The 25,788-nt window shown below is 35.4% G+C and overlaps 1 protein-coding gene across 1 annotated transcript in view; it reads right to left on the bottom strand.

The window, feature by feature from the left end:
- Positions 1-25,788, bottom strand: part of SEMA3C (semaphorin 3C) — a 176,241-nt gene that overhangs the window by 16,358 nt on the left and 134,095 nt on the right. Inside the window, exons 13-15 of the mRNA XM_030307851.2 lie at positions 8,857-8,945; positions 5,411-5,452; positions 2,041-2,198 (exon numbers count right to left, since the gene is read on the bottom strand). Coding sequence (XP_030163711.1) covers positions 2,041-2,198; positions 5,411-5,452; positions 8,857-8,945 — 289 coding nt within the window. The remainder of the gene's footprint in view (positions 1-2,040; positions 2,199-5,410; positions 5,453-8,856; positions 8,946-25,788) is intronic.

The following is a 25,788-nucleotide window of genomic DNA, read 5'->3' on the forward strand; positions in this document are numbered from 1 at the left end:
TCTCTTTCTCAGGAAACCACAACTGCATATGCTCAGTTCTGAGGACTTGGTTCATTCTTCAGTCCTCTCTTTCTCTAACATCCTACATATAATACATCAGCAGATGCTGTGAGCTCTATCCAGAATCAGACCACTTTGCCACGTCCACCTCTATCATCCCTGTGTGAGCCACCATTCTATCTTACCTGGATCCTCACGGTGCCCTAACTGCCTTGCAGCTTCTGTCTCCGCTCTCCCCATCCACTTCCTATCCCAGGGCTATAATCCAGCCAAACCCAACCAGATGATCTTTTCAAACCAAAAGTCAACATAATATCATTCATGTGCTCAAAAGCCCTCAGTAGCTTTCTGTTTCACTCTAAACAAAAGCCTCCAATAACTTACTAAGTCCTAAGTCATCGTGCATTCTGGCCTCGTTTCTTCCTACCCTTCCTTTTTCTCATTCCACCATAGCCCCATTAGTTTCAGTGCTGTTTCTTGAACAATCTCGGTGCACTCCAGCTTTAAGGATATGTGGTTCCTCTCCCTGGAATGCTATTCTCCCAGATAATGCCTTTGTGCCATTCCTCCTCACGTAAGTCCATCTTCAAACATCACACCTTCAGTGGGACCATCCACTTAATATTGCAACTCCCTGCTTCCCACATCCTCTGTCTCCCTTCTTTGCCCTTTTAAAATTCATAGACCTAAAAAAACAATTAAAAATTTAAAAAAATCATGGACCTTATCATTATTTGATACACTAGAGGGCTTCCTTATTTATTTATTTTCTGTCTTCCCCCTCTAGAATTTATTATCCCTCAAGGCAGGAATTTTCATCTTTTTATTATTCTTGTTTTTCACGTTGTATGCCTAACTCTAGAACATTGCCTGGCAAATAACTGTCCCATGATACAAATTTGTTGAACTAATAGGTAAAAGTATCAGTACAATCTTGTCAGGCAGAATACTTCTGTCTTTAAGGGCCTATATGTATAACAGAGAGTAAAGAAGCTATAAAACACCTTCACCCCAATGATTTTACTTGAAAATCATTAGTGCTTAAGGATGGTCCTATTTGCTCTCTCCTGCTGACCCTAATTTTGTTAGGTTTTGGCCTTGCCACCCATCATGACCCACATCAAGAGATGACTGAAAATAGCTATGACCTTGGCTGACCCTAAATTATGCATATTCTTTGTTCTATAATCAGTGTCACTACTGGTGGTCCCTTCCAACTTAGTGCAAGTTGGTTCAGAGTTTCCTATCTGAGCTTTTGCTTGGATAAATGGCACTTAGCCTCACATTGCCTAACTCTGTCAATCTGACCAGCATCCATGCACTTACCCCTCTAAGAGGTAAACAGCATGGGCATCAAGGTTCTGAAAGCAATTCAGGGTAACCATGTTGGAGCAATGTTCCTGTTGCCAAAACTAAGAAAACGTTTGATTATAGAAATATGAAGTGCCACAGGAAACCCTAGGAAGGTGGAGTTTAATCATATACTGAAGCACATAAAAACTCAGGTAATGCAAAAATGTTACATGCTGTCTGAACTTTTTGATGGTCCACAGGATTGTGTAGCTACAAGAGCTTTCAGAGGAGAAATAAATTTTTCCAGAGAGATTTTTAAATACAGAGAACAAACTGAGGGTTGATGGGTCGGGGGGTGGGGACAGGAGAAAATGGGTGATGGGTATTGAGGAGGGCATGTCTTGGGATGAGTACTGGGTGTAATATGTAAGCGATGAATCATGGGAAGCTACCCTGAAGCTAACAGCACACTGTATACACTGTATGTTAGCTAACTCGACAATAAATTATATTAAAAATAAAATAAAATAAAAACCAAAAAACCCCACAAAAAGCCAAAGGACTGTATCCTCACATATCTGTGAAAATCTCAAGTTATAAAGCATAGGCATTTACTTCATTCATTGACTACACGTGATGCTGAACATAGCTACTATTTCTAACGCCATTGAAAAGAATACGTGTGGAGCATGACTCAGTTGTCTGGGAACATCGCTTTTGATTCTCAGCTGAATGTTTGGGACTCACCGCTTCCCAGTTGGGTAGAATCTTGAGCAAGAATGGCCATCCCAGGCACAGTAAGGGTCCCTGGCCAGGCAGCAGTCAGCACAGGCTGTACCATAGATGTGGCAGCGATGCAGAGACACTTGGGAAACCCCTTCATTGGAGCTCACATACAACTGTTGCTATTAGGGGAAATATTATGATTTATTTCAGATGTGGACATTAAAGAGGACTTTTAGCAGGAACATGTTATAATATGTGTCTATACCAACTTAGATTCATTTTAAAATAGGCTAAAAATAAGAAGCGAAGTACAGAGGGTAGAAAGCCAAAATAAATAGAATTCTCCTATGTTAATATGCTTAGAACATTACCACTTTCCTGTTTAAAAAAAAAAAAAAAGCTCAGAGCCCTATGTAGAACGGTAATACATTTTAGACATTGGGATTTATTGTTCTCTCAGATGTGAGCTAATATATTACAGATTTAAATTATGATGTTTGCTTTCTTTTTTGAGTGCACAGGCAGCTTTCTTTTTCTTCAAATATGGGAACCCATCACCTTGTAAATTTGAAAAAGTCAAGTCTAAAATAAAGGGTATTTTTAAGTTTAAGGAAAACAGTACACAGTATTAGATAAAATTGAAGAAAAACATGTTTCACATGCCTTTGAAAATAACATATTACTCATTAGAGGAATTTTAAATTATTTAGAAGAATATCAGCATTTATATTTAGATGTGTCTTAACTTTTCTGTATGACCCAGTGATCTGCAGCACCCTAAGTCATAAATAAAGATTTCACTCTCCTTCATTTGTACGATGTCAAGAGCTTCTTACGATGCTGCTCCAATTCTTTTATCTATGCATAAATTAGTTCTCAGGAGTTGAAAGATTAAGTTTCTAACGGACACTTACTTTATAAAGAAGTGATATTGTATAATTCAAGCTAGAGAATCTCTAAGCTGGAACTTAAATATGTACATATATGCACATGTACACACACACACACAGACATCTATACATATTTCACATATATACAACTTAAAATTTAAAATTTAAATTAACAGGGGCACCACTGATCCACTAGGTTCTGGAGCCACACTTCTGGGATTCAAATCCCAGTGCAACCACAAATACACTGTGAAACTTTTCTGAATCTCAGCTTCCTCTTCGATAAAGCCGGGATAATACAGTACCTATACCACACAGTTTTTTTAAAGAACTAAATGTAAGGGCTAACTCCATATAAAATCCTTAGAATAGTGTCTGACTCCTAATCTCTCAACGAATGTTAAATAACATAGTAGAATAAACTGCCAGTTAACTATCATCTTACACTTTTTTAATTCTAATTAATAATTTGAATAAAACCTCAGTGTACTGTTCAATAAAAAATATTTTATTCAGATCAATTAATTTTTTAGAAATTGGGCTGAAAATGATTGATCCCTACTTGAGACAATCAAACTATAGGAAAACAATAGCGTATTTTGACAATAATAATTTCTCTAAGAACATTTCAAATAAGAATTTATTGAGTACAGATATAGTGAATACATCAGCTGCATCAAAATATTTTAAGGAAACTGGTTTATTTCAGGAAATAATATGGGTAGTTTTATTCTAGAAATTATCATTTGTATTAATCCAACTATTTTGTGATATATGGAATGCAAGAATAAACTAGGGAATAAGGAAGCATAAAATAGAAAATAATATAATCTGAGCACTAGGGAAGGTACTAAATTCATGGTATTTAAATGTATATGAAATACCATCGATGATCTGTGCTTCTTTCTCACTGAAAATTTAATGTAGTATTCAGTTGTGCAAATGAGTTCCCCAAAACTCAAATAATTACCATATCCTAAATCTAATGATTGAAAGAAACATTTTTAATTATCTGTAATATAAGATGTTGAAGACAGATGTAATACTCAGTCTCTCCTGTGTGCATACGTGTGTTGCATACTGCAATTTAACGGAATGTATTGTGAACTATGAGTATACCAGCTGAATTTCAAGTTGTATTGTAACTTGTATTACTGTAATTGTATACTGAACTACTCTGCCACACAAATGGCTCTGTGTCCTTTTTGAATTTTATTCTGACACGTTCTCTTTTCATTAAGCTACTGTAAACAAAGGGCTTCCCTGCTGACTTCAAAGACAATTCTGACTTGGGATCAGCTCCCTAGGACATTGGGGAAAATGACGAATGGCTTCTTGTTACTTGGGAAAATGTTTGTTATGCACCACACAAACATTTTTACAGATGAGATCTTTAGCTCCATTGTACCCTATTTATTTTTCTTCATAAAATTGAGTCAAGTGAAAAGAGTACAAGACTGACTGTGGAATACTTCTTCATCTGTATCAGACCAAATAAGGTAAAGAACAGTAACGTTATGTCATCATTTCTGCTAACACTTAAAATCTTTATTCCATATTCCAAGAAAAATAGATCTCAGACTCTTTAAACAGTTACCAAGACCTGCTTTACTTTAGGCAATTTATATAAATTAACTCATTTGTGAGAAAAGCATTACCTTGTAGAGGCAGAAACTTGGGTCAGTGGAGTTTAATGATCTGTCCATAATTTATGGACAAGTTAGTATTCAAATGCATGTCAGTCCCACTCTGAAGCCTATTCCACTTTTGACTCTATGACTCTGCCCCTTAGAACTTTCTTCAGAGAGAACACCTGTGCCTGGAGAAGTACGTGAGTCACACACGTAGAGATTGGGATAGGGCTTTTCCTTTTCATGGTCATTGTGCATTTGCATGTGCAGGCACGAATTAGAAGATTAAACATTCCCGACAATCACAGTCAAACATTTCTTCCTCTAAACCTGAATCCTTATATGGTTTAGATTTGAGACATTCAGATTTTTTAATGATATGTATAAACTCTAAAAAAAAATAGCACTTCCTTAGAAATAAGCATAAAAGAATGCATTGCACATTTCAAACATGTGATAGCAGCAGTGACTCAAAAGAGGATTGATTACTCATTCCAAGCCCCTGAGAATGTCTGTGATGTTATAGTAGCCCAAACATTATGCCGAGTTCTTCCTACAAAAAGATTACTTTTATTTTGGTTGGCTTCACACACTGTAATATTTGAGAATATAGGATATACAAAATGTTGGAATATCTTGCTGTATATATTTATATGTTCTCCCCTGATGGGCTTTTATACAAAATAGACCTATTTTGTCTTCCATTAATGGCTTGTAAATGATGTACAAAAATTAAAGGTGATTCTGTGGTATCCTGTAAATAGTATTAGTTATTTTTCTAATACTAAAATTAATATTTTACAGAATATATTTTTCATCATAGTAAAGGTTTATAACATGCAAATAAAATAAAAACGGGGTTGTTTTTACCTTTTTGGATGAAATTTTCAGTGTTGTTATAGGAGCATGATTCTGAAAATTAAAAAAAAAGGGGGGGTCAGCTGTTAAAATAATTCTTTAAAAATATTTACATTAAAATGTTCTCTTTTCCATTAAAATTCAAGAAATCATCATTTCTCTATATATGCATGTATACTTTCAAAGTTTAGCAACACTTGTCTATAAACTACATTTCCTTTTCTGGTGATAAAGATGGGTTGTGACACATATCTATGCTTAAACTAAAAAAAAAGTAGCAATTATAACACATGATCAACACAGTCATTAGAAAAGGAATAAAAATTTGAGAAATTTGAAAGAATTGAAAAAATTACATCTTGGAATATTGAACCCAATGAATAAAACTTAGGCTTGAATGGGGTGGGTAAGATGCTGTGGAATGGTACCCCATGTTATTCCTCCACAGCAGAAGCACTATCTGCATAAGATACTACCTTGCACCTGCCAGAGGTTGCTTTGGAAGGAGGTATTAGAACGAATCATGCTTATTAATTCTTCTGTTGCAAACAAAGAAATATTGTTAGAAAATGTCCTCTTGATAAATGTGAATTAGTGAAAGTACCTAAGAATTTTCTGAAATAGTAATCCTTTTTGAAAGTCACTCTATTCATAAACTTTATTCTTTTTTTTTTTTTTTAATTTTTTAATTTTTTATTTTTTCAACGTTTATTTATTTTTGGGACAGAGAGAGACAGAGCATGAACGGGGCAGGGGCAGAGAGAGAGGGAGACACAGAATCGGAAACAGGCTCCAGGCTCTGAGCCATCAGCCCAGAGCCCGACGCGGGGCTCGAACTCACGGACCGCGAGATCGTGACCTGGCTGAAGTCGGACGCTTAACCGACTGCGCCACCCAGGCGCCCCTCATAAACTTTATTCTTAAACAAAATATACTTCCTTTCAAAATTAGACTTGCGATAACCTGATAAATATCTGTGAAGTTTCATTTGAATAGCTCCAGTGAGAGCAAGCACTCAAAATTAACTGTACCTACAATTATTTCGTTTCTAGAGGTATGTGTTCTTACACACGTTCAAAAGAGAAAATGGTAATATATCTAAACATTCATTTGCCACAGGTTTTGATCATTGTTTAGAAACACACACACACACATACAAAACATATTGCAATTTATATAAGTTAAGTTTGAGGAAGCTGGATGTATTTTCAGGAAATATTCTGGACAGAGGATTAAAAGAAGAAATTATGGTTCTGCACTCTATAAAATAAACAAAGGGTCTGGTTTTTAAAAGTTACATTGTGTTTTCTGCAATATATCAGGGTGACACTTAGCTAAGGAGTTTGTTTCAGTTCAAATGCATTATTTCCTCACGTGCTAATCACAGTATATCATACACACCCAGTTATTTTTACCTCACATCAGAAAATATGACACAAATACCATGTTGAAGACAGTAAGTAACTTGTATTTGGTAACTGTGTCTCTGTTTAGCCATATCAATCACTGGCATAGGGTTCCATAAGAAAGCTCAACTTTTTTTAGTCTTGACTGACTCTATTTTTCCACTGAGAGTTTATTCTTCATGATGATAACACCAGCATAACTTATATAACAGACCATAAGTAGTTAGCACATGATCAGAATGACTCACATTTCTTTAAGAGCTTTCCATAACTTATATGTTTGGGTTTGTGTCAAACTCAGTTAAAGTTTTCTGCTTATTAAAAACTGATATTTCAGAATTAAAAATGAAGCTCTGCAATAATAATTTTTGCTATCTTCAGGAAAATTCCAGAATAAAGTACTTTGCTATTTTGGCCAAGCCAAGTTGTCCTTATTGAATCGAATGAGGAAAACATATTTTATCTATAATGCAATTTTGGTTAATCTAGTGAAACGATCAATTCTTTTATAAAGCAAGGCGTAGAAAAAGCACTTGAAGGTACATAGTTAACATTTGGTAAGCACAACATTAATGTGCTAATTATGAAGAACCTTATGCCAAAGTGAGTCTAGCATTCAAAATTGTAAATTTAATAACATACTGGAAAAATTGCCAGAGTTCCTCAGATTTCATTTGATTATTTAAAAAAATGTTTTCCTTTAAATTTAAAATTTATTAGCATAACCCCAAAAAATGCATCTTGATCACTTACATGCTTATAAATTCAGTAATATATGTTCCCATATATTAATAAGTTAATATATTCTGAGTCTGCTCAACTAAGCAAAGCAACTTAACTGACCCAGCAATAGCCTGCTCATGGGAGTCCTACAGTGCTAATTGTACTGTTAAAGGCTGACTCCGGGGGCTCCTGGGTGGCTCAGTCGGTTGAGCGTCCGACTTCAGCTCAGGTAATGATCTCACGGTCCGTGAGTTCGAGCCCCGCATCGGGCTCTGTGCTGACAGCTCAGAGCCTGGAGCCTGCTTCGGATTCTGTGTCTCCCTCTCTCTGACCCTCCCCCGTTCATGCTCTGTCTCCCTCTGTCTCAAAAATAAATAAATATTAAAAAAAAATAAAGGCTGACTCTGGTCTTTTGATATCCATGGGCTTTTTTTTTTTCTCCCTTAATTGATTAATTTGGAAATAGTAGTCTGCAATAGGATTGATTCCATGGTAAAGTATCTTCGTAGTCCTAACAGATCTTCTGGCTGTGTTTTATCCATTTTTCCAAGTATTTATCACATAAACCACTCGAACTTCAATGACTTTCATCTTAAGGAAGGAAGGGTGTGCAGAACACCACAAATCTGCTCTCCGGGATCACAGATACATAAAGAACAGGCACCTTTTTCTGAGCAGGTTATGTCTTTCAGGAATGAACTTCCTTCTGTGTGCCTTTTTATTGTTGTGGTATACTGTTTTTCTTTCTTCCTTTTTTTTTAAGCCCACATTTAAGAACAAAGAGAACAATAATGAAATCTCAAGTTCAGCAGAACATGAGTTTTGAGTGGTAAAGAGACAACATTTGTTTTATGTAACCAGAGTGACATCTGAATTGAAAGCAATAAAACAAGAGAAAGCAAAGTAGTTTTTCTTAAAATTCCTGGATAAAAAATTATGAGAAAGTTTATCTAACAATCAATAATGTAAAGCATTTAAGTTTCAGCGGCTTGTGAAGCAAATGATAAAAGCCCTTTCACGGCAAATTTTTTAGACCTTGACCACAAAAGCCCATTTATAAAAATAATGATGACCAAAATTCTTGGAGTCGTGATAATCGCTGAAAAAAACTAATCTTTTAATGTTAAGATAACTTCAAATGTATAAAAAAAAACACTTCAGTAAAATATTTGCTCTATATTTCTCACTTTATCTAGCGTTTCCTACCCTCAAACATTTATGACATTTATTTGATCTTTTATCAAGTATTTTTTCCTCCCAAGTGGCGCTAAGATGAAATAATTCCATCCATCACGCATGTTCCGAGATTAACAAAAGAGATGTTCAAACCTTAAAGACTTCTAACTCCTCCAGAATGAGCTCACCCCTGGAAGAGCTATTAGCAGGAAGAACCACCACCTTCTGCACAGTGCCTCGATCTGCATCAAAGAAAAAAGAAAAAAAAAACAACAAAAACTCAATGCAATGTAGGAAAGAAAGACATTTAAACACAAACCCACTGGCTTAGAATTTAGAATATTATTTATGTAATTAATTAGTCATCAAGAAAACACCATGTATATTCAACTATTACCATTTGCCACATTCTAATTTTATTCCAAATTTCATGTTTATTTTATTTTATATTTTTTCAAACTTCGTATGTTTAAATTGAGGTAATATATAATTCAGACTGAACTAATAAGAACATCTTATATTTTGTACCTATTTGGTACAGTCAGAACTATGAGAGAAGAGAATGTCTGAATGTCTTATAAAGTCAAAAGTTCTGTTTCTGAACCAAGAGTGTATTCTTTAAATATTAATACATTATTGTAAGTTTGGCCCTTAAGAATATTAGTTAAACCTCCAAACCAATGTTATAAAGACACTCCCAGGTTTTCATTAACACTGATACATAATGATTTGATTATCTGAGAAAAAAGATGAATTCACAAATGAATTTTTATAATTGTACTATAAGCACTAGCACTAGAAATTTACATTTGATCTGTGGCCACGAGAGATTTCAGACACAATAAAATGTTTAACTCGCAATTCAAAATAATTTTCAAAGCAGAAACATAAATGTGTTATCATCTCAGATGTGGACACCTATTTACAGAATAATTCTACTGTTTTCACACACATATACACACATTTGAGAGAATTTTTTGGATATTCTTAAAATTCAGGGGAAAATATGAAATCAGATGGTCCAAATAAACTGAAGCAAAAAGAAAAAAATTTACTCATATTTCCAATGAGATTGCCCCAATCTCATTTATTTGTCACTCAATAAATTGTCACTCAATTTATTTGAGTGACACCCAAATAAATGTAATACATACAGAAAATGTTATTTATGCCAATATTCTTAGTTAAATAGTTTCATATGTCACATAAGCATTTTATAGACATATAATTTTGCCACTCTACCAATCACATACATTTTCGGTTTAAAAGAAATTAGTTGAGATTCGGCAACGTGGGGTTAAAGCAAATTTGTGAATGAATGATATAGTAAAAATGTTATTTCCTCACCAAAATATTACAATATTACAATACAATACAAAATATTACAATATTACAATAATTAATGAGCTGTATCATAAGCATCAAGTCATTAGTTTTAAGTATGAACATGTAACTGTGGGTGTATAATTTGTAAAGATATATTATGGTCAACAGATACTGGAATATTTAAAAATTCTGATGAGAAATGTCAATAAGAGTTTATTTAAATTGAGTTGTACAGGACTTTAATCATTTAGTGATGAATCCCTAATTCCCAAATCTCACATCTCAAAGTGGTCTGTATTCCACAGGCAAGAGTATTTCTGACATAAAAGATCACATTTCACATTGATAGTTTCTATCTTATCAACCTAAATTGAAAGATTCAAAATAATTCTTACTTTTTTAAAAGTAATCTCTACACCCAACGTGGGGCTCAAATCATGACCCCAAGATCAAGAGTCAAATGCTCTACTGACTGAGCCAGCCAGGTGCCCCTCAAACAATTCTTAGTAAAAAATAAACTCTACTTTAAAATGTTACCAACTAAGGGGCGCCTGGGTGGCTCAGTGGGTTGAGTGGCCCACTTTGGCTCAGGCCATGATCTCACGGTTTGTGAGTTCGAGCCCTGCGTCGGGCTCTGTGCTGATAGCTCAGAGCCTGGAGCCTGCTTCTGATTCTGTGTCTCCCTCTCGCTCTCTGCCCCTCCCCCACTCATGCTCTGTCTCAGAAGTAAATAAAGATTAAAAAAACAATTTTAAATAAAATGTTACCAACTAAAAAATTAAAACCTATTAATTATAATAAAAATGTTTGTACAGAAGAACAAGACCTAGAGATTTTGTCAGACCAATCCCTGTGCCCTGTGAGGATACAAAGTATGAGCACCTGATTTTAGAAGTTCCAAACTCTAAATTTGATACCAATTGGTACTATTTTCTTGGAAGATCGGTAAACGTGTGTATAAATTTGAAGTGAAAAACATTGGGCGATGCTGTGCAGAGACAGGTCACAATTAAAATGGATGAGTATGGTTGCAGGTGTTCCCCAATTTCTATTAACAATTCATCACCAAGAGCCTTGGAAACTTCTAAGGGAATAGGATGTACCAAAAACCCTAAAATAAAAACTTTGAAATTGTAACAGCTAGGTCAGGATTTGTGTAGTATTGTGTGTGAGCACGTGTATGTGCGTGTATGAAGAATGAGAGTGTTTTTACATCTTTGTTTTAAAATATCTTTGTTTTAAATCATGTTATCATAGGCATTATATTTTCTTTTCTTTTTTTTTTAAAGAGGTCACAACAGAGGTTTATGGTTCCTTGCTGCAGCTTGTAGCCATTCTTCATGACAGCAATGACCTCTTTCTTGAGCAGAGACAGAGCAGAAACTGTGTAACCATACTCTCAAATAAAACTTCATGAAAAAGAATCCTGATTACAGGGATTCCCAAAGATAAAACTATCAGCTCTGAAAAGAATTAATATTCTCAAATGAGACAACTGGCTCCTGTTTTTAACGTAACGTTTTAACTTACTATGTGAGCCATATTTCACACAAATCATCATTACTTTTGAAAGAATCCACAACAAATAGGCACACACTTTATTCATGCCATTTATAAAATATTACCCAAAGAGCGGCTATAAAAATGGTTTAATAAAAAGATAAAGCAATACATGCTTTTGACTCCTTTGCAATAAAAGCTAGAGCATCACTTTATTTATTGCTTGTCTTTCTATTTTAGTTATTTTTTTGTTGTGCTGGTAATGATGAGTAGATTCCCTTTTATTTTAAGGCCATTAAGATAAAAATATATTTTTCTAACAAATAAAACTGACTGTCAACTTGTCTGAAATTCTTGCAAAAAAATAAGCAAATTCAAAAATTGGTAACATTTGTATTTGAAAATCAAGTTCAAATAAAATCATAGAAATGCAAGATCCCCAGAGAGAAACATATTTATTGGATGCCCACTATGTGTCTGGCTCTATGATAAAAATATATTATTTAATTCTGACATTGAAGAAAATAAACATCCATTTTAGTTCCTTTACTTTTCCACCTTTAGGCATGTACTGGTACTTATGAGCTAGCATTTCTGCAGCGTTCTTCATTACACTGGTTCAACTTTCATCAGTACATCACAAATGAATATATCGGTTCTTACTAGAATTCCATATATTAAAGTTTTATATTCATAAATTAGAATAGTCATTCAAATGTGTGGATTCAAATATGAATAGAATAGCTTTAAATCTTTGTGGTGTTATTAATCATCATTATTAATTTAGGTTTCATGAGACCTTAAAGTTATGTAATTTGGGAAGCCTTTTAAAATAATATAAAAATACAAAAAGAGTTGTTTGTGTCTTCCCCCAAACAATTACAAAGAGGAACTCTAAATTTTATGCTAAGTTCACCTCTAATAATTAGTTTAGCTTTCTAAGAAAGAAGAAGAAAAGAAAATTGTCCATAAAATTGGACAATGCATTCCTTACATTGAAGAATCTCTATCTAATGAAATCTAATCTATAATATCTTATCAGAATTTTATTGTCCAAGATCATCTTTCACAAGTCAGCAAAAGGTTGAAAATTTTCTTCTTCAGTTAAATCTACTGCTCTGTTTCTTTTATTGATTTCCCTTTATTCTACGGCTACCAAGAATGCATTCAATCTCTTTTTTACATCCCTCCACATTTATCTTTATAATTTCTTCTGGTCTAAGCATGAGCACTCACTTCTGGTATACTTATCCAAATTCAAATCCAAATCTTATTGCTTGTCTTTCTCTGGGCACTGTGCGATTGGCATTATCCTATTTAAAATGTGGTGCTCAGAATTTTACCTGATTATGTAGTTATTTTACCAAATGCCACACCTCACTGAAACTGGACTATTTAAAAGACACAGCAGTAGGGACACTTGGATGACTCAGTCAGTTAAGCATCTGACTCTTGATTTTTGAAGGTCATGATCTCACAGATCATGTGGTGGAGCCCCACATAGGGCTCTGTGCTGACAGCACTGAGCCTGCCTAGGATTGTGTCTCCCCCTCTCTCTGCCTCTCCCCTGTTCATGCTCTCTCTCTCAAAATAAACATTAGATGCACACACGCACACACACGCGCGCGCGCGCACACACACACACACACACACACACAGTTCTAGTAGTTGATCAACAACTTAGATGATTGGTCAGGATCTCTAGTACTTGCGGCCAGGGGAAAAAATATCCTAACTCTACACTATTTACAAGGTTCTACTCTGGATATCTTTATATTTCTGCCTTCATTACAAACTGCCTGATTCCCACTGTCTCTAGTTCAGATTCTGAAGACATACGTCTAATTTGGTCCAATTTAATCTCGACTAAGGCACAACATATACTAGTATTTAGAGACCGATCAGTTGTCAACGCTTAAGTATCCTTTCATTCAGTTTTGACACCAGAGAAGAGCCAATACACAGGTAATTGCCAATGGCTACTCCCTAAGTAGACCCATGTTAATGGGATAGTTACTCTCAAAATGCAGTCATGGTAGATGTCTACAGCTTTTTTTTCAAGACATACAAATCCTTCAGTTTCCCATATAGAAAACACTTTTGAGGTCAATAACTAAGTTGACTTGGGTTATCCGCCACCCATTTTCACTCACTGATTTAACACAAAATTACTGAGTGCCTTCAGCGTGTCAGGCGCCATATCCAGTATGGATGCAAAAATAAATAGGCAGAGCACTCAACAGTTTATGGTCTAGAATTTATGGTTTTTTAAGTAGTAAGTGTGTTCCCATTAAAATGTTAGTCATTGAAAGATACACATTCCAGAATATCCATAAAACTTCCAATTACTTATGTCTACATAAAGCCATCTCTGTACCTTTTAGTTTGAAGATGATAATATAGTTATCAAATGTCTGCTTTCTGAGGGTAGTGAGAATGGCATTCCTTGAATATACTCAAAACATAAATCCTTTCTATTGTTTTATAGAATTTGAGGTATTGCTTTTATTTCCTTGGGGTAAGCTCCATATCTATCATACATTTACAGTGAAGCCGAGTATACTTTTTCCCTTAAGCCTCAGTTTGCTTGTGTGTAAATATAAATAATAATTATACCTTTGTAATGGATATCTAAGGCCTACCCTCAATCACTTCCCTTTCTTTTGATAATAACACCCTGAAACATCTTTTGAAAACACTTTAGTGTTTCTCTCATTCTCAATCTATACAGTTAAGGAATGGTGTGTATATCTCTTGTCCAGCTCCAGGGAGATGCCATGACTTAGGCCTGTCCAATAAGAGTATTCCTTTACCCTGGTGATTCATGAAGGAGTGGGCACAGAAACAAGTCAGGGCCCAGCCTTCCCTGGGAATTAGAGATTTGTGAACCTCCTTCTTTGTGAGATCAGGGCTATTAAAGACTTGTAAATCTGGAGGAGCAGGGCCATCCTTCTGACCACATGCAGGGACTCCATGTGAGAATGAACAATACAGAGGAAAGTAGAATTGAAAGAGGGTGAGATAAATTCCTGAAAACATCATTTAAGCACAAATTCAGTTATGTCTGAGATTGCCTTCTGCCCTTCTCAGTTGAACATACACACGCACACAGACACAAACACACATACAACACACTAATATTTTAAACTAGATTAAGGAAGATATAAGGTCACTTTCAGTTAAAAGAGTTCTGACTAATAAAAACTAAATGAATAATACATGGAAATTGCTTAGCATGATGTCTGCTACATAGTATGCCCTCAATAAGTACAAGTTATTTTTTATTTATAGTTCAATCACTTACTAAATTTTTGACATTATTGGAGTCAACATTTTTTTTCTAAGCCCCAATTTTCTCATCTGTGAGATACAGATAATAGTCATACCTTGAATATATTGAAGCATTGTGATGTGAATCAAGCAGGACAAGTTTTATAAGTGATTTGCATGATATAAACCTATATACAAAGATAACATAGTAGACTCACCAATCCACATTAGTAATTTTAATTTTCTTTTGTTTCACTGAATCCTTAAAGAAAATTCCCCAGAAAAGCTTCTTTCCTGCTATATATACATTTTATACCATCTAGGATTTTTTTTTCTTTCTAATACAAGGAATCATAGCAATATTATTCCTAAACCTTTCCACTGTCTGCAGACAAAAGAACAGCTTGCATTTATAGCACAGTAAACGTTGGCTGTCTCAAACAAGTGATCAAACATAGCTCATCACCCAGCAGGTCATTTGAATAGTCCTTTGTCTATCTATCAGCAGAGTCTCATTTAAAATATAATCCTGAGGGTGTTTCACTGGAAATGGCCGTGCCAAACTGTCTGCTTGCCACTGCTCACCTGGGGATCTGGGAGAACACTGCCTCTTTAATCAGATCTAGTCAGACCCCTTCCCCCAATTGCTAATCTGTCAAAATAATCTAGTCAGGGCTGGCTTTCTGGCTGTAAGACCTGTTCAGTCCCTCAAAGTCTTGCAGTCAGAGACCTGTACTTGGTTTAATGCTTTGCTGTCACCTCCTTGAACTTCTTAATAATTTTAAACAAGTGACTCTGATTCTTCAATTTACACCAGGCTCTGCAAATTATGTAGCTAATCTGATTCTAGGTTTTGGTAATTAATGTACCTGCTAAGGAGTGGCCTTATTCAATTTAGTTAAGAAACACACAAATTCCGAAGGCATATACTCAAGACTTTCTTCTTTTTCCTCTATATTCACCGTGATGCCTCTAGATGTCGGCCCAAGCAGCCCTACATATGATTTCAGAGCCAATTATTGCAAGTAAATCAGTGGTAGTATTTACTATTAAAATTAGTATTATAAAAGATAAAATCAGTATATTTGTTAAATGGCAATTCTTCCTTTATCATAACTTTTGAAGCATTTGTTTATTAAAATAAAGAAACAACTGAAGCTCCCCCAAACCTGCAATAACTGTGTGTGACAAATGAAAGCTTTATATATAAATGAGGGCAAATGACTAGACATCCTACCTTGTAAGTTTCTATAATTAGATCTTACCAGTTGGTTGATTTCTTTCATGTTAGTTGGAATATGAATTCATAATAGATTTTTTTCTGTTATGTTATCAAACTGCTACATTCTTTTAATGGTTTTATCAAACATACTTTTAAAAAGTGGCAATTCTATTCATGAATGTTCTCCTCTTACCAAAAGAAAAGAAAAGAAAAGAAAAGAAAAGAAAAGAAAAGAAAAGAAAGGAAAAGAAAAAGGGAAAGAGAAAAGAAACTTCTGAACTAGGTCATTTAGCACAATTTCTCACACTTAGCAGAGCTTTTCACACCCAATGTGAAAAGGTAATTTAAGTGCTGTGATATTGACAACCTTCAGCAACAGTCCTTAGGGCAGTTAGAATCCCACTGGGTCATCAAAGGCATCTTAATATCTCTATTTGAGGGGAGGCCCTTGGAAAGGCAGTATCAACAAATGCTATCTATTCAGCATCTCCTAAAGTGCAATAGTGTAAAAAGTTTGTAGGGTAAAGTAAATTTGGATAGTACTGGGTTAACCTAAGTTAAAGAGGTTTCTTTGCTGTTTGCTGAAGAACCTTTCAGAACTGTTAAAATATTTTTCTGCAGTGTAAAGAAAATACAGAATTTCAATACAGTGACTTTCAAGTGTATTTGCTGACACCATTAATGTCATCTCACTCCTAAGAAACTACCATTCAGGTTTAGAGACCATATTCTGTTGAACAAATAGTTTCTCAAAAGGTGGTGTTCAAACTATCTCACTCAAAATCACCTAGGGAGTCTCCTAGAAAATTTGGGTGTTGTTTCCTATGTCAGATCACAGACTTATTATAATTTTTAGAAGTGTTAATTTTAAACAAACTTTACAGAAGAAATACATATCTGCTCAAACATTTGCAAATCACAGAATATGAACAATACAATTCCTTGTACGCTATTTTGTTTCTTGGCAGTTGTATTTGTCAAAAAAAGAGACTACTAAATTAGTTTTTTATACATATGTTAATTTTTAATTTTCTTTCTGCTTCAGTTTAGCTTAAAAACATATTTTCTGTTAATAAATAAAATTAATTACTGAATTGGAATGTACTAAAATACTTTGGGAGAGTCTCCAAGCAAATTATAATAAAAAGCTTTAGACATTTTGAAAATTATATTATATAATTATGAAGATATATGTGATTTGTATATAAAGTATATATATGAAAAAGTACATATATTTTTTAAAGTTTGTATATATGAAGTTACAAAAATACCCACTTAATCTGCAAATCTTAAAATAATGATAAAACCTAGGGTTGGCATGGATATAAGAAAATAGTTGTTTCAAACACTTGGTAGAAATACATTCCAAAACATCTTTCTGGAGGGCAATATGGCAGCTGGCCATGATGAAGTAACCGATACTGGAATAGCCTTCCTGCAGTAAACAACTATGAAACTGACAAACTAAATGAGGTAATTCTTTCTAAGTAATGGATAGTAGATAGCACATGACTAAAAGAAGAAAAACTCACAAGATAATCTTCACAAGATAATAATCATCTCCTCACTTTCTGCCTAGGAAAAATTTCCCAACAGAGATTCAAAGAGCTGCTGTCCAGGTAGTAGCGCATGGTGGTCCCACTGAGAGGAGGAGGCAGGATGTAAGAAATTGGGGCAACAGAAGCAAAGTAATTCTGTGGCACGTGGTATCAGACAGACAAAGCTGTGCAGAAATGGGGTTCCAGAAGTCCATGTGGAAATTCCCCATGATTTTTTTGCTGATACCTGGGATATATGTTTGCAGGATAGGACCTCCCAGGGCTTAACAGTTTGCAGCTACTATGCAGACACCAGAACAGATAAACTATAGTTTCAGGAATTTTGGGAGGAGCAATCCTAGGTGAAGTGGGAGCTCTGGCCCTACCAGAGTACACAGATCTCACTAACACCTTCTTCAAACTGCTGGCATCCAACTAACATGAAAAGCCTGAGCCTATGAGAGTAAGTGCCACATTTTAGAGTAAGACCTAAGTTTAGGGCTATCCGAACAAAACTTGTAACCAAGACCTGATAAGACATATAAGGGAGATGGTTTGGAATTTGAGCCCTGCTAAATTAGAGTGACTTACCTTGAGCACAAGATAGTTAACAAAGAGTAAAACAAGTCTAAACCCATTCTAGCTGACTGTCTGCCAGAAAAAGAATTAATACTTTTCCCCTGAAGACAGAACCTAAGGCCAAAATATTACCTGTAATGTCCAGTATTCAACAACAATGAGAATCATTATATATGGAGATAGAGAAAGAGAGAGAAAGAGAGTGTGTGTGTTTAGGGGAGAAATGTGTGGTCAATAGGCAAGAAGAAAAAGAAATTAAAATTATCCAGGTGTTAAACTTAGCAAACTTAGCAAATCCAGGTGTCATTTGCTAAGTTTATAGTCTAACTCCACAGACTTAGTAGCAGACTGGAGTTGAAAGAATAAAGAGGGGCACCTGGGTGGCTCAGTGGGTTAAGCATCTAACTTTAGCTCAGGTCATGATCGCATGGTTCTTGAGTTTGAGATCCACATGAGGCTCTGTGCTGTCAAAACAGAGCCTGCTTCAGATACTGTGTCCCCCTGTCTGCCCCTCCCCCACTTGTGCTCTCTGTCTCTCTCAAAATAAATAAACTTAAAAAAAAGGAAGGAAGAGTCAATGCCTTGAAGCCATATCAATAGAAATTATCCACTTGCAAGAACACAGAAAAAAAAATGAGTGAATAAAGTGAACAGTCTTTTGGGCATATGTGACATTATTAAACCTTCTAATATACGTACAATTAGAGCTGTGAACAGACAGTAGGGAGAGATTGAGAAGAAAAAAATATGTGAAGAAATAATGGCTGAAAACTTTCCAAATTTGATGAAAAATATTATGTTGTACATCTAGAAATGCAGTGAGACTCAAGCTGAATACAGCCCAAGTTGAATAGAGCCACCCTTAGGCACATTATATTTAAACTGTTGACACCAAAAGCTATAGAAAAAAACTTGGAGGAAAAAAAAAGAAAAACAGAAGAAAGACATCATGTCATGAGAACAAGGGATATCGTTATTGATGACATTTTATTAGAAATAATGGAGGCCAGAAGATAATGGGATGACTTTTTTAAATGGTGAAAAAAAAAGTTAATGCAGAATTCTATATCCAGTGAAAATATTCTTTAAAAATAAAGATGAACTCGATCATTCTTTCGATAAATAAAATCTGGGAAAAGCTGTTGCCTGCAGATCTCCTGCACTTGTGAAGAGATGCTGAAGAATGTGTTTTAGTCAAAAGGGAAATAATACAAAATGGGAACTCGGGTTTACAGGAAGAACAAAGAGAACCAGATATGACCTTCTTTCTATCAGAGCTGATTGAGTTGCAAATATCTTTGCAAACTTCTGCAGCCATTTGTAAGTAGGACAATGGTTGACATAAGGACAAAGCTGATTCCTGCTCCCTGCTAAGGAGAACAGAGCCCAAAACTCCAAAGAAAGAAGCTAGAGCCCTAGTGAAACCACATCTAAAGCCATTCTGCCATTGTTTTTCAGATTTGTGAACCAATAAATCTTTACTAAAAAAGCAAGCAGGATTTCTTAGAATCTCAAGTGCCAGTAAAATAAAATCTCCCCTTCCCCCCAAAAGAGCCAAGGAGAGCCATTTGTGATATCTTACAGAGTGAAAATATAATCAGCATTTATAGTATAATACTTCTATATCAGTAGATTACACTCCATTTTTAATGTAGGCCCGTTATCTTTTTTTTTTTTCAGTTCTATCCTTCTTTTTTTTTCAATATATGAAATTTATTGTCAAATTGGTTTCCATACAACACCCAGTGCTCATCCCAAAAGGTGCCCTCCTCAATACCCATCACCCACCCTCCCCTCCCTCCCACCCCCCATCAACCCTCAGTTTGTTCTCAGTTTTTAACAGTCTCTTATGCTTTGGCTCTCTCCCACTCTAACCTCTTTTTTTTTTTTTTTCCTTCCCCTCCCCCATGGGTTTCTGTTAAGTTTCTCAGGATCCACATAAGAGTGAAACCATATGGTATCTGTCTTTCTCTGTAGGGCTTATTTCACTTAGCATCACACTCTGCAGTTCCATCCATGTTGCTACAAAGGTAGGCCCATTATCTTTTTTCTGCAAGTCTAATTTTCAAAAGTTTTTGTTTTGTTTTGTTTTGTTTTAAACTCCTTTGGTGGTAAAATCTGTACTGATTTGAACTAATTTGATCACAAAACCTGACCTGCACTTTTACTTCCGGCTATTTATGTTTTTTTATTTATTGCATTTGGTTTCAAGATTTCTATGTCTCAATGCAGAAATAGTACTATGTACTTTATGGGGTGTGGTCCAAGGTTCTGCAAGCCATTTTACCTAATATATATACATAATCACCTTTTTTTCTTAAAGTTTATTTTATTTTGGGGGGGGGGGGAGAGAGAGAGAGAGAGAGAGAAGAGAGAAAGAATGAATAGGGGAGAGAGAGAGGAGAGAGAGAATCCCAAGCAGGGATTCTGCACTGGCAGCACAGAGCCTGATGTGGGGCTCAAACTCACTAACTGTGAGATCATGACCTGAGCCAAAACCAAGAATCGGACGCTTAACTGACTGAGCCACCCAGGCACCTCCTCACCTTTTTCTATTCAAATACTTCTGAAGGCCAAAATATATTTGGTTTCAAATAGGAAATATAAATGAGGATGGCTTGTTCTTTCTTTTTTCCTTTTTTATTCATCAACTTGATTAAAAAATAAGCATGTGAAAATTGAGCAATTGAAAAATAATTTAAAAGCTATAGTTAAGTAAAGCTATAGACTGAAATTATGTTCCAGTTATTACTAAAATGATAAAGTAGAATGTAAATACTCAAAAGCAGACCTACTGGAGCTACTCTAATTCAGGACACTGCTACTGAGATCACCTAATAGCATTTACACTGGAAGGGATACAACCAATTAGTGCTGTTCCCTCACAGGATGACCAATGAATCTCTCTGAGCCACTATGCTCTCTGATGGTTCTTTTCCCAGTTAGATCTCACCAGTAGGTAAACATTGTTCTTAACAGCCTAGTTAATGGCGGTTCCTACACCACTCCTGAAAAACAAAATACACCTACATCCTCTAACCTACAATAGTGTCCTCTATATTCACTGTATCCATTCTGGTTTTACACTTCCAATTGGGATAAACTTTCTCTGTAAAATGTGGACAGACCTTACACCCCTGACAAGGCTGTGCACGATCAAAGGAGAGAGCCTATGTGAACCTTCCTTGTAAAGTCTATGGAGAATATAACCAATTTTACTCTCTGTGGTCTGAAATTTTCCTTCTTTATTCCCACTCTTTGTTACATAACATTATTTACTATTCTTATATATCAATGTTTTATTTTTATCTATTATTTCCAGACAAAAGAAATAAATGCCTCCTACACTGCCAGCCGATTCACCCAACATCTGCAGTTTCTCTCTCCTCTTTTTCTAATATAGGGTACACAAATTTAAGTAATACTGAAAATAATTATACAGACATTACTGATTTCCTGTTTCCTCCCACAAGGATATTTACTCTATAAAACAAGAGGCATTTGTGTATTTTGTTCACTGCTATGCCTAGTGAGTAGAATAGTAGTATCAGGATTCATGATAGGAATTCAGAATATTTATGTATGTACATACATACTTGTATGTATTTATATTTTTAGATATATATGATTGATTTTTAATAAATATATATTATGTAGATACAAGTATACATGTACCTGCTGAATACTTACTAACATCTAGGGAGTACATTCAGGGTTTTACACATATCATCTCATTCAATCTTTGAAATAAGTTCATAAAGTAGGTATAACTAAGAAAGTAAAGCTTAGAAGTGTTACATAATTTGCAAAGGTCATAATACCGACAAGTAATAGAGGGAAGGATTTAAACCTATGTCCTCTGAAGTCAAAGTTATGTTCTCTAATTCTTAGTCTAGAATTCATCCAAGGATAACTTATTATACTTATTCTAACAAGCTGGTCTATATTTAACAAGGTTTTGGAAAAATCCCAACCAAAATTAGAATTGGCCATTATGATGAAGATCTCTGGAAATTTTAATTTGCCATCTCACGTTGCCATATGTAGATCTAGAATATCACAGGTAAGCACACACGTACTTATATCCATTACTGCTGTGTAAAAACTCAAGAGTTTTTTATTTAGATAAGTTAATTAAAAAGTAGTCTTCTGAAGAAAAGTTGAATGAGAAATCTTAATGCCAACAATTTTATTAAATCAGCAATTCTATAAGAAATAATGAAATTTATAAATTTTATAATAGTTTACAACATAATATGCTTGTTTGTTCTGGCTCTAGAAGCTAATTTTCTCTGTGAGGATTAGAAAAAAATTAATTTAGCATGAGACTATGTGATAATCCATCCACATATGCATTATTACAGTTTCCTAGTGATACAACTAAAGAGCACTCAAATAGGGCCTCAGAAATCACTAAAATTAACGTTTTAGGGTGTTGTAAACTACTAAAACATATAGATCATATTTTAGTATCATTGCATTATATCATGAATAATTATTTCAATTTAATTTAAAATAAATAAACTTACTTTGAATAATGCAGGTGTACATTCTCTGTAGGGTGTAAATAATCCCACACAGTATGCAACAACTAAATTTGCAAAGATTCAAAATTGGGGCTCTTTCTATTTAACTTTCCAACATCCGGGGAAAGAATCACTCATCTGTGATTAATAAATTTTATGATCACTAATTAACTTGTTTTCCTGCACCATTTTTATCATAAGATAGGCTGTTGGGTATTCGTTGCCAGAGTTTAAAGTGCATATTGGATGCTCCATGGCCTGGAGCATCTACCTATGTTTCTGGGTGCTTGGGTACAGAGAAGAGCTTTCCCTTCTTTATTTGGTCATCTCTCAACCTAGCATTTACTTGCCCTTGTTGACCTCGTCCTACTTCCTCCTGTTCACATCTCATTCTTTTCACTGGAATGGCAATCCCCCTCTCAAATCTTGCTGGTACAAAAGGAGACAGGGTAATGAGGAAAGGAGCATATTACAAGGTCACTCAGACACAGCTGTGCCACATCTGATGCTCTTGACCACTGCTTCTTTCCCACCTGTTGCTGTCTTTGATCCAGGAGACCATGATGTTACTTCCTCCTCTTCTGTTACTTTCATAATTGCTCCTTCTCTATTTCTTTGGTAAATATTCTTTATTTTCATACCCTTCAATGAGCACCCCAGAGTTAAATTTTTATCTGCACCGTCTCCTAGGGTGGCCTCAAGGATTGTCATGGATTCAGCTAACACCTACATCACTATTGACTCCCATATCTATATCTCTAGCACAGCCCTCTCTGCTGAAGTGTATCTACAACAACACTCTCTGACTTATTCATCTGGATGGTCCCCCAAATGTTTAACTCAATGTGGAGCAAGCATGTTTTTGAATTTAATTACTGCTCCTAATAGCTTCACACCCTAAGAAAGCCATTTAACCTCTCAAAGCTTAGTTTACACAACTGCAAAATGAGGATACTGATTCTAACTCATAGGATCACTATGAGATTCTGTTAAGATAATGTATTTTGGTGATAAACTCAGTCTCTGATACATAACCAGGTCATAGGAAAGTGTATGTGTGCCATTCAAAAAGGAATTCATTACTCTCCAAATCTGCTTGCTGACTCTATATTCCCTTGAACAGTGAGTGAGACTTCTTTCCACCTATTGCCAAGCTACAAATCTACAAAACATTCTAAACACAGTGTTCACCCTTCCACCTTTCCCAAATCAATTTGTTATCATAAAGTCCTTACCTCTTCCAAAATATCTCTTGAACCCAGTAATCCCTCTCAACTTCCAACTTCTGACATCTGTCTTAATTTAGGCTCTCATCCTTTCTTTCCTACACTAAACAAAAGTCTCCTAACTGGCTTTCTTTTTCTGCCTGTAATGTATGCTCCACATCATTGCCGAAGTGATCTATCTAAAATGTATATAGGCAGTGGCTGAACCACTCCAAGGTGACCTCTGAGGAGTCATGCCTTTGTGTATCCTCTCCCGCGGAGTACAGGTGGAATGTGTGACTTGCTTCTAACTGACAGAATAATGCTAAGTTGATAGCATGCCAATTCCATGACTATGCCACAGTATATGGAACCCCATTTTGGCCAAATGAAGGCAGAGACTCTGTTAATTTTGAAGCAGCAAATAATCATGACTTGAATGACCGATAAAAAGATCCATGTAGCAGTGTGGCCTCCTTTCTGTATCAAAATTAAAGAATTTAATTTTTTCAAACCTCATGTGAGTTGGGAAGACACCTTGAACTCCAGAAAGTGATGCAGCCTGGCTTACACTTTGCAGCTTTGTGAGACCTTGAGCAGAGAGTCCAGCTAAGGATTCATCTACAAAAACTGAAATAACAAATGTGTGTAGTTTTAAGCCAGTAATCTTGTGATGATTTGCTATGCAGCAATAGAAAACTTTCTCAAATGTATCAGGCTTGTATCAGGCAGCCACTTCCTTCCTGAACTCTACAGATCCTTACATTATAGATCTTAACACAATGCTGTCTATGAAGAGTTTACAGTGCTCTTTCCCTAGATGTTCCTTTGGCTAATTCTCTTATTTTTTTCAAGTCTTTACTCAACTCTAACCTCTCAATGAGACAAACTCGGACCACGAATCTCCTTTCCCCAGGTGTGTGTGTGTGTGTGTGTGTGTGTGTGTGTGTGTTTCATAGCAATGAGCAACTTTAAACAGGTTATATAATTTGTTTATTGTGGTTAATTTTATTTCCAGTAGAATGTAAGCTCCACAAGGGCAGAGATCTTAGCCTCTTTGGTTCACTGGTACATAACAAGCACCCGTGAGAGTGCCTGCCACATAATAGGTGTCCAATAATATTTACTGAATTGGATTGAATTGTCTCCTCCACTGGCCATGAGCTCCTTCAAGGTAAGTGTTATTGCTATTTTTCCTTATATGTCATAAGGCTTGGCATGCAATAGACTCAATAAATTCTAATCAGTAAATAAATAATATCCTTGTGATGTATTACTATGTTGTCCTATACTGGTTGAAAAGGAGCTATAGAACAAAACATATTATCATTTTGCATTAATCAGCAAAGGCTTGGACAGAGTTTTAAAACATCAGATTGATTATTTTTTTCAGGAATTCTTAAGGGAAACATCAAATATATTTTATTTACTTATTTATTTATTTATTTACTTACTTACTTACTTACTTACTTATTTGAGAGAGTGAATTGGGGAGAGGGGCAGAGGGTGAGAGAGAGAAGCATAAGCAGGCTCCATGCTCATCATGGAGCCCAATGCAGGGCTCAATCCCACAACCCTGAGATCATGACCTGAGCTGAAATCAAGAAGAGTGGGACACTCAACAGACTGAGAAACCCAGGGGCCCCTCAAATAGTTTTATTGTAGTCTTTCAACAAAGCTAGAATTCAAAACCAAGTTATAGTAGTTTCCTGTTGCTGCTATAACTACTTAGCACCAATTCTGATCTTAAAACAACACTATATGTATTACCTTAGACTAGAAGTCTAACATGGGTCTCACTGGGCTAACATCAAGGTGTCAGGAAAATTGCATGCCTCTCTGGATAGTCTAAGGATAATCTACTTTCTTGCATTTTCAGCTTCTAGGGCTCATCCAAATTCCTTGGCACATGGACCCCC

The sequence above is a fragment of the Lynx canadensis genome, chromosome A2 (assembly GCF_007474595.2).
Source record: "Lynx canadensis isolate LIC74 chromosome A2, mLynCan4.pri.v2, whole genome shotgun sequence".
NCBI classification, from domain to species: Eukaryota; Metazoa; Chordata; class Mammalia; order Carnivora; family Felidae; genus Lynx; species Lynx canadensis.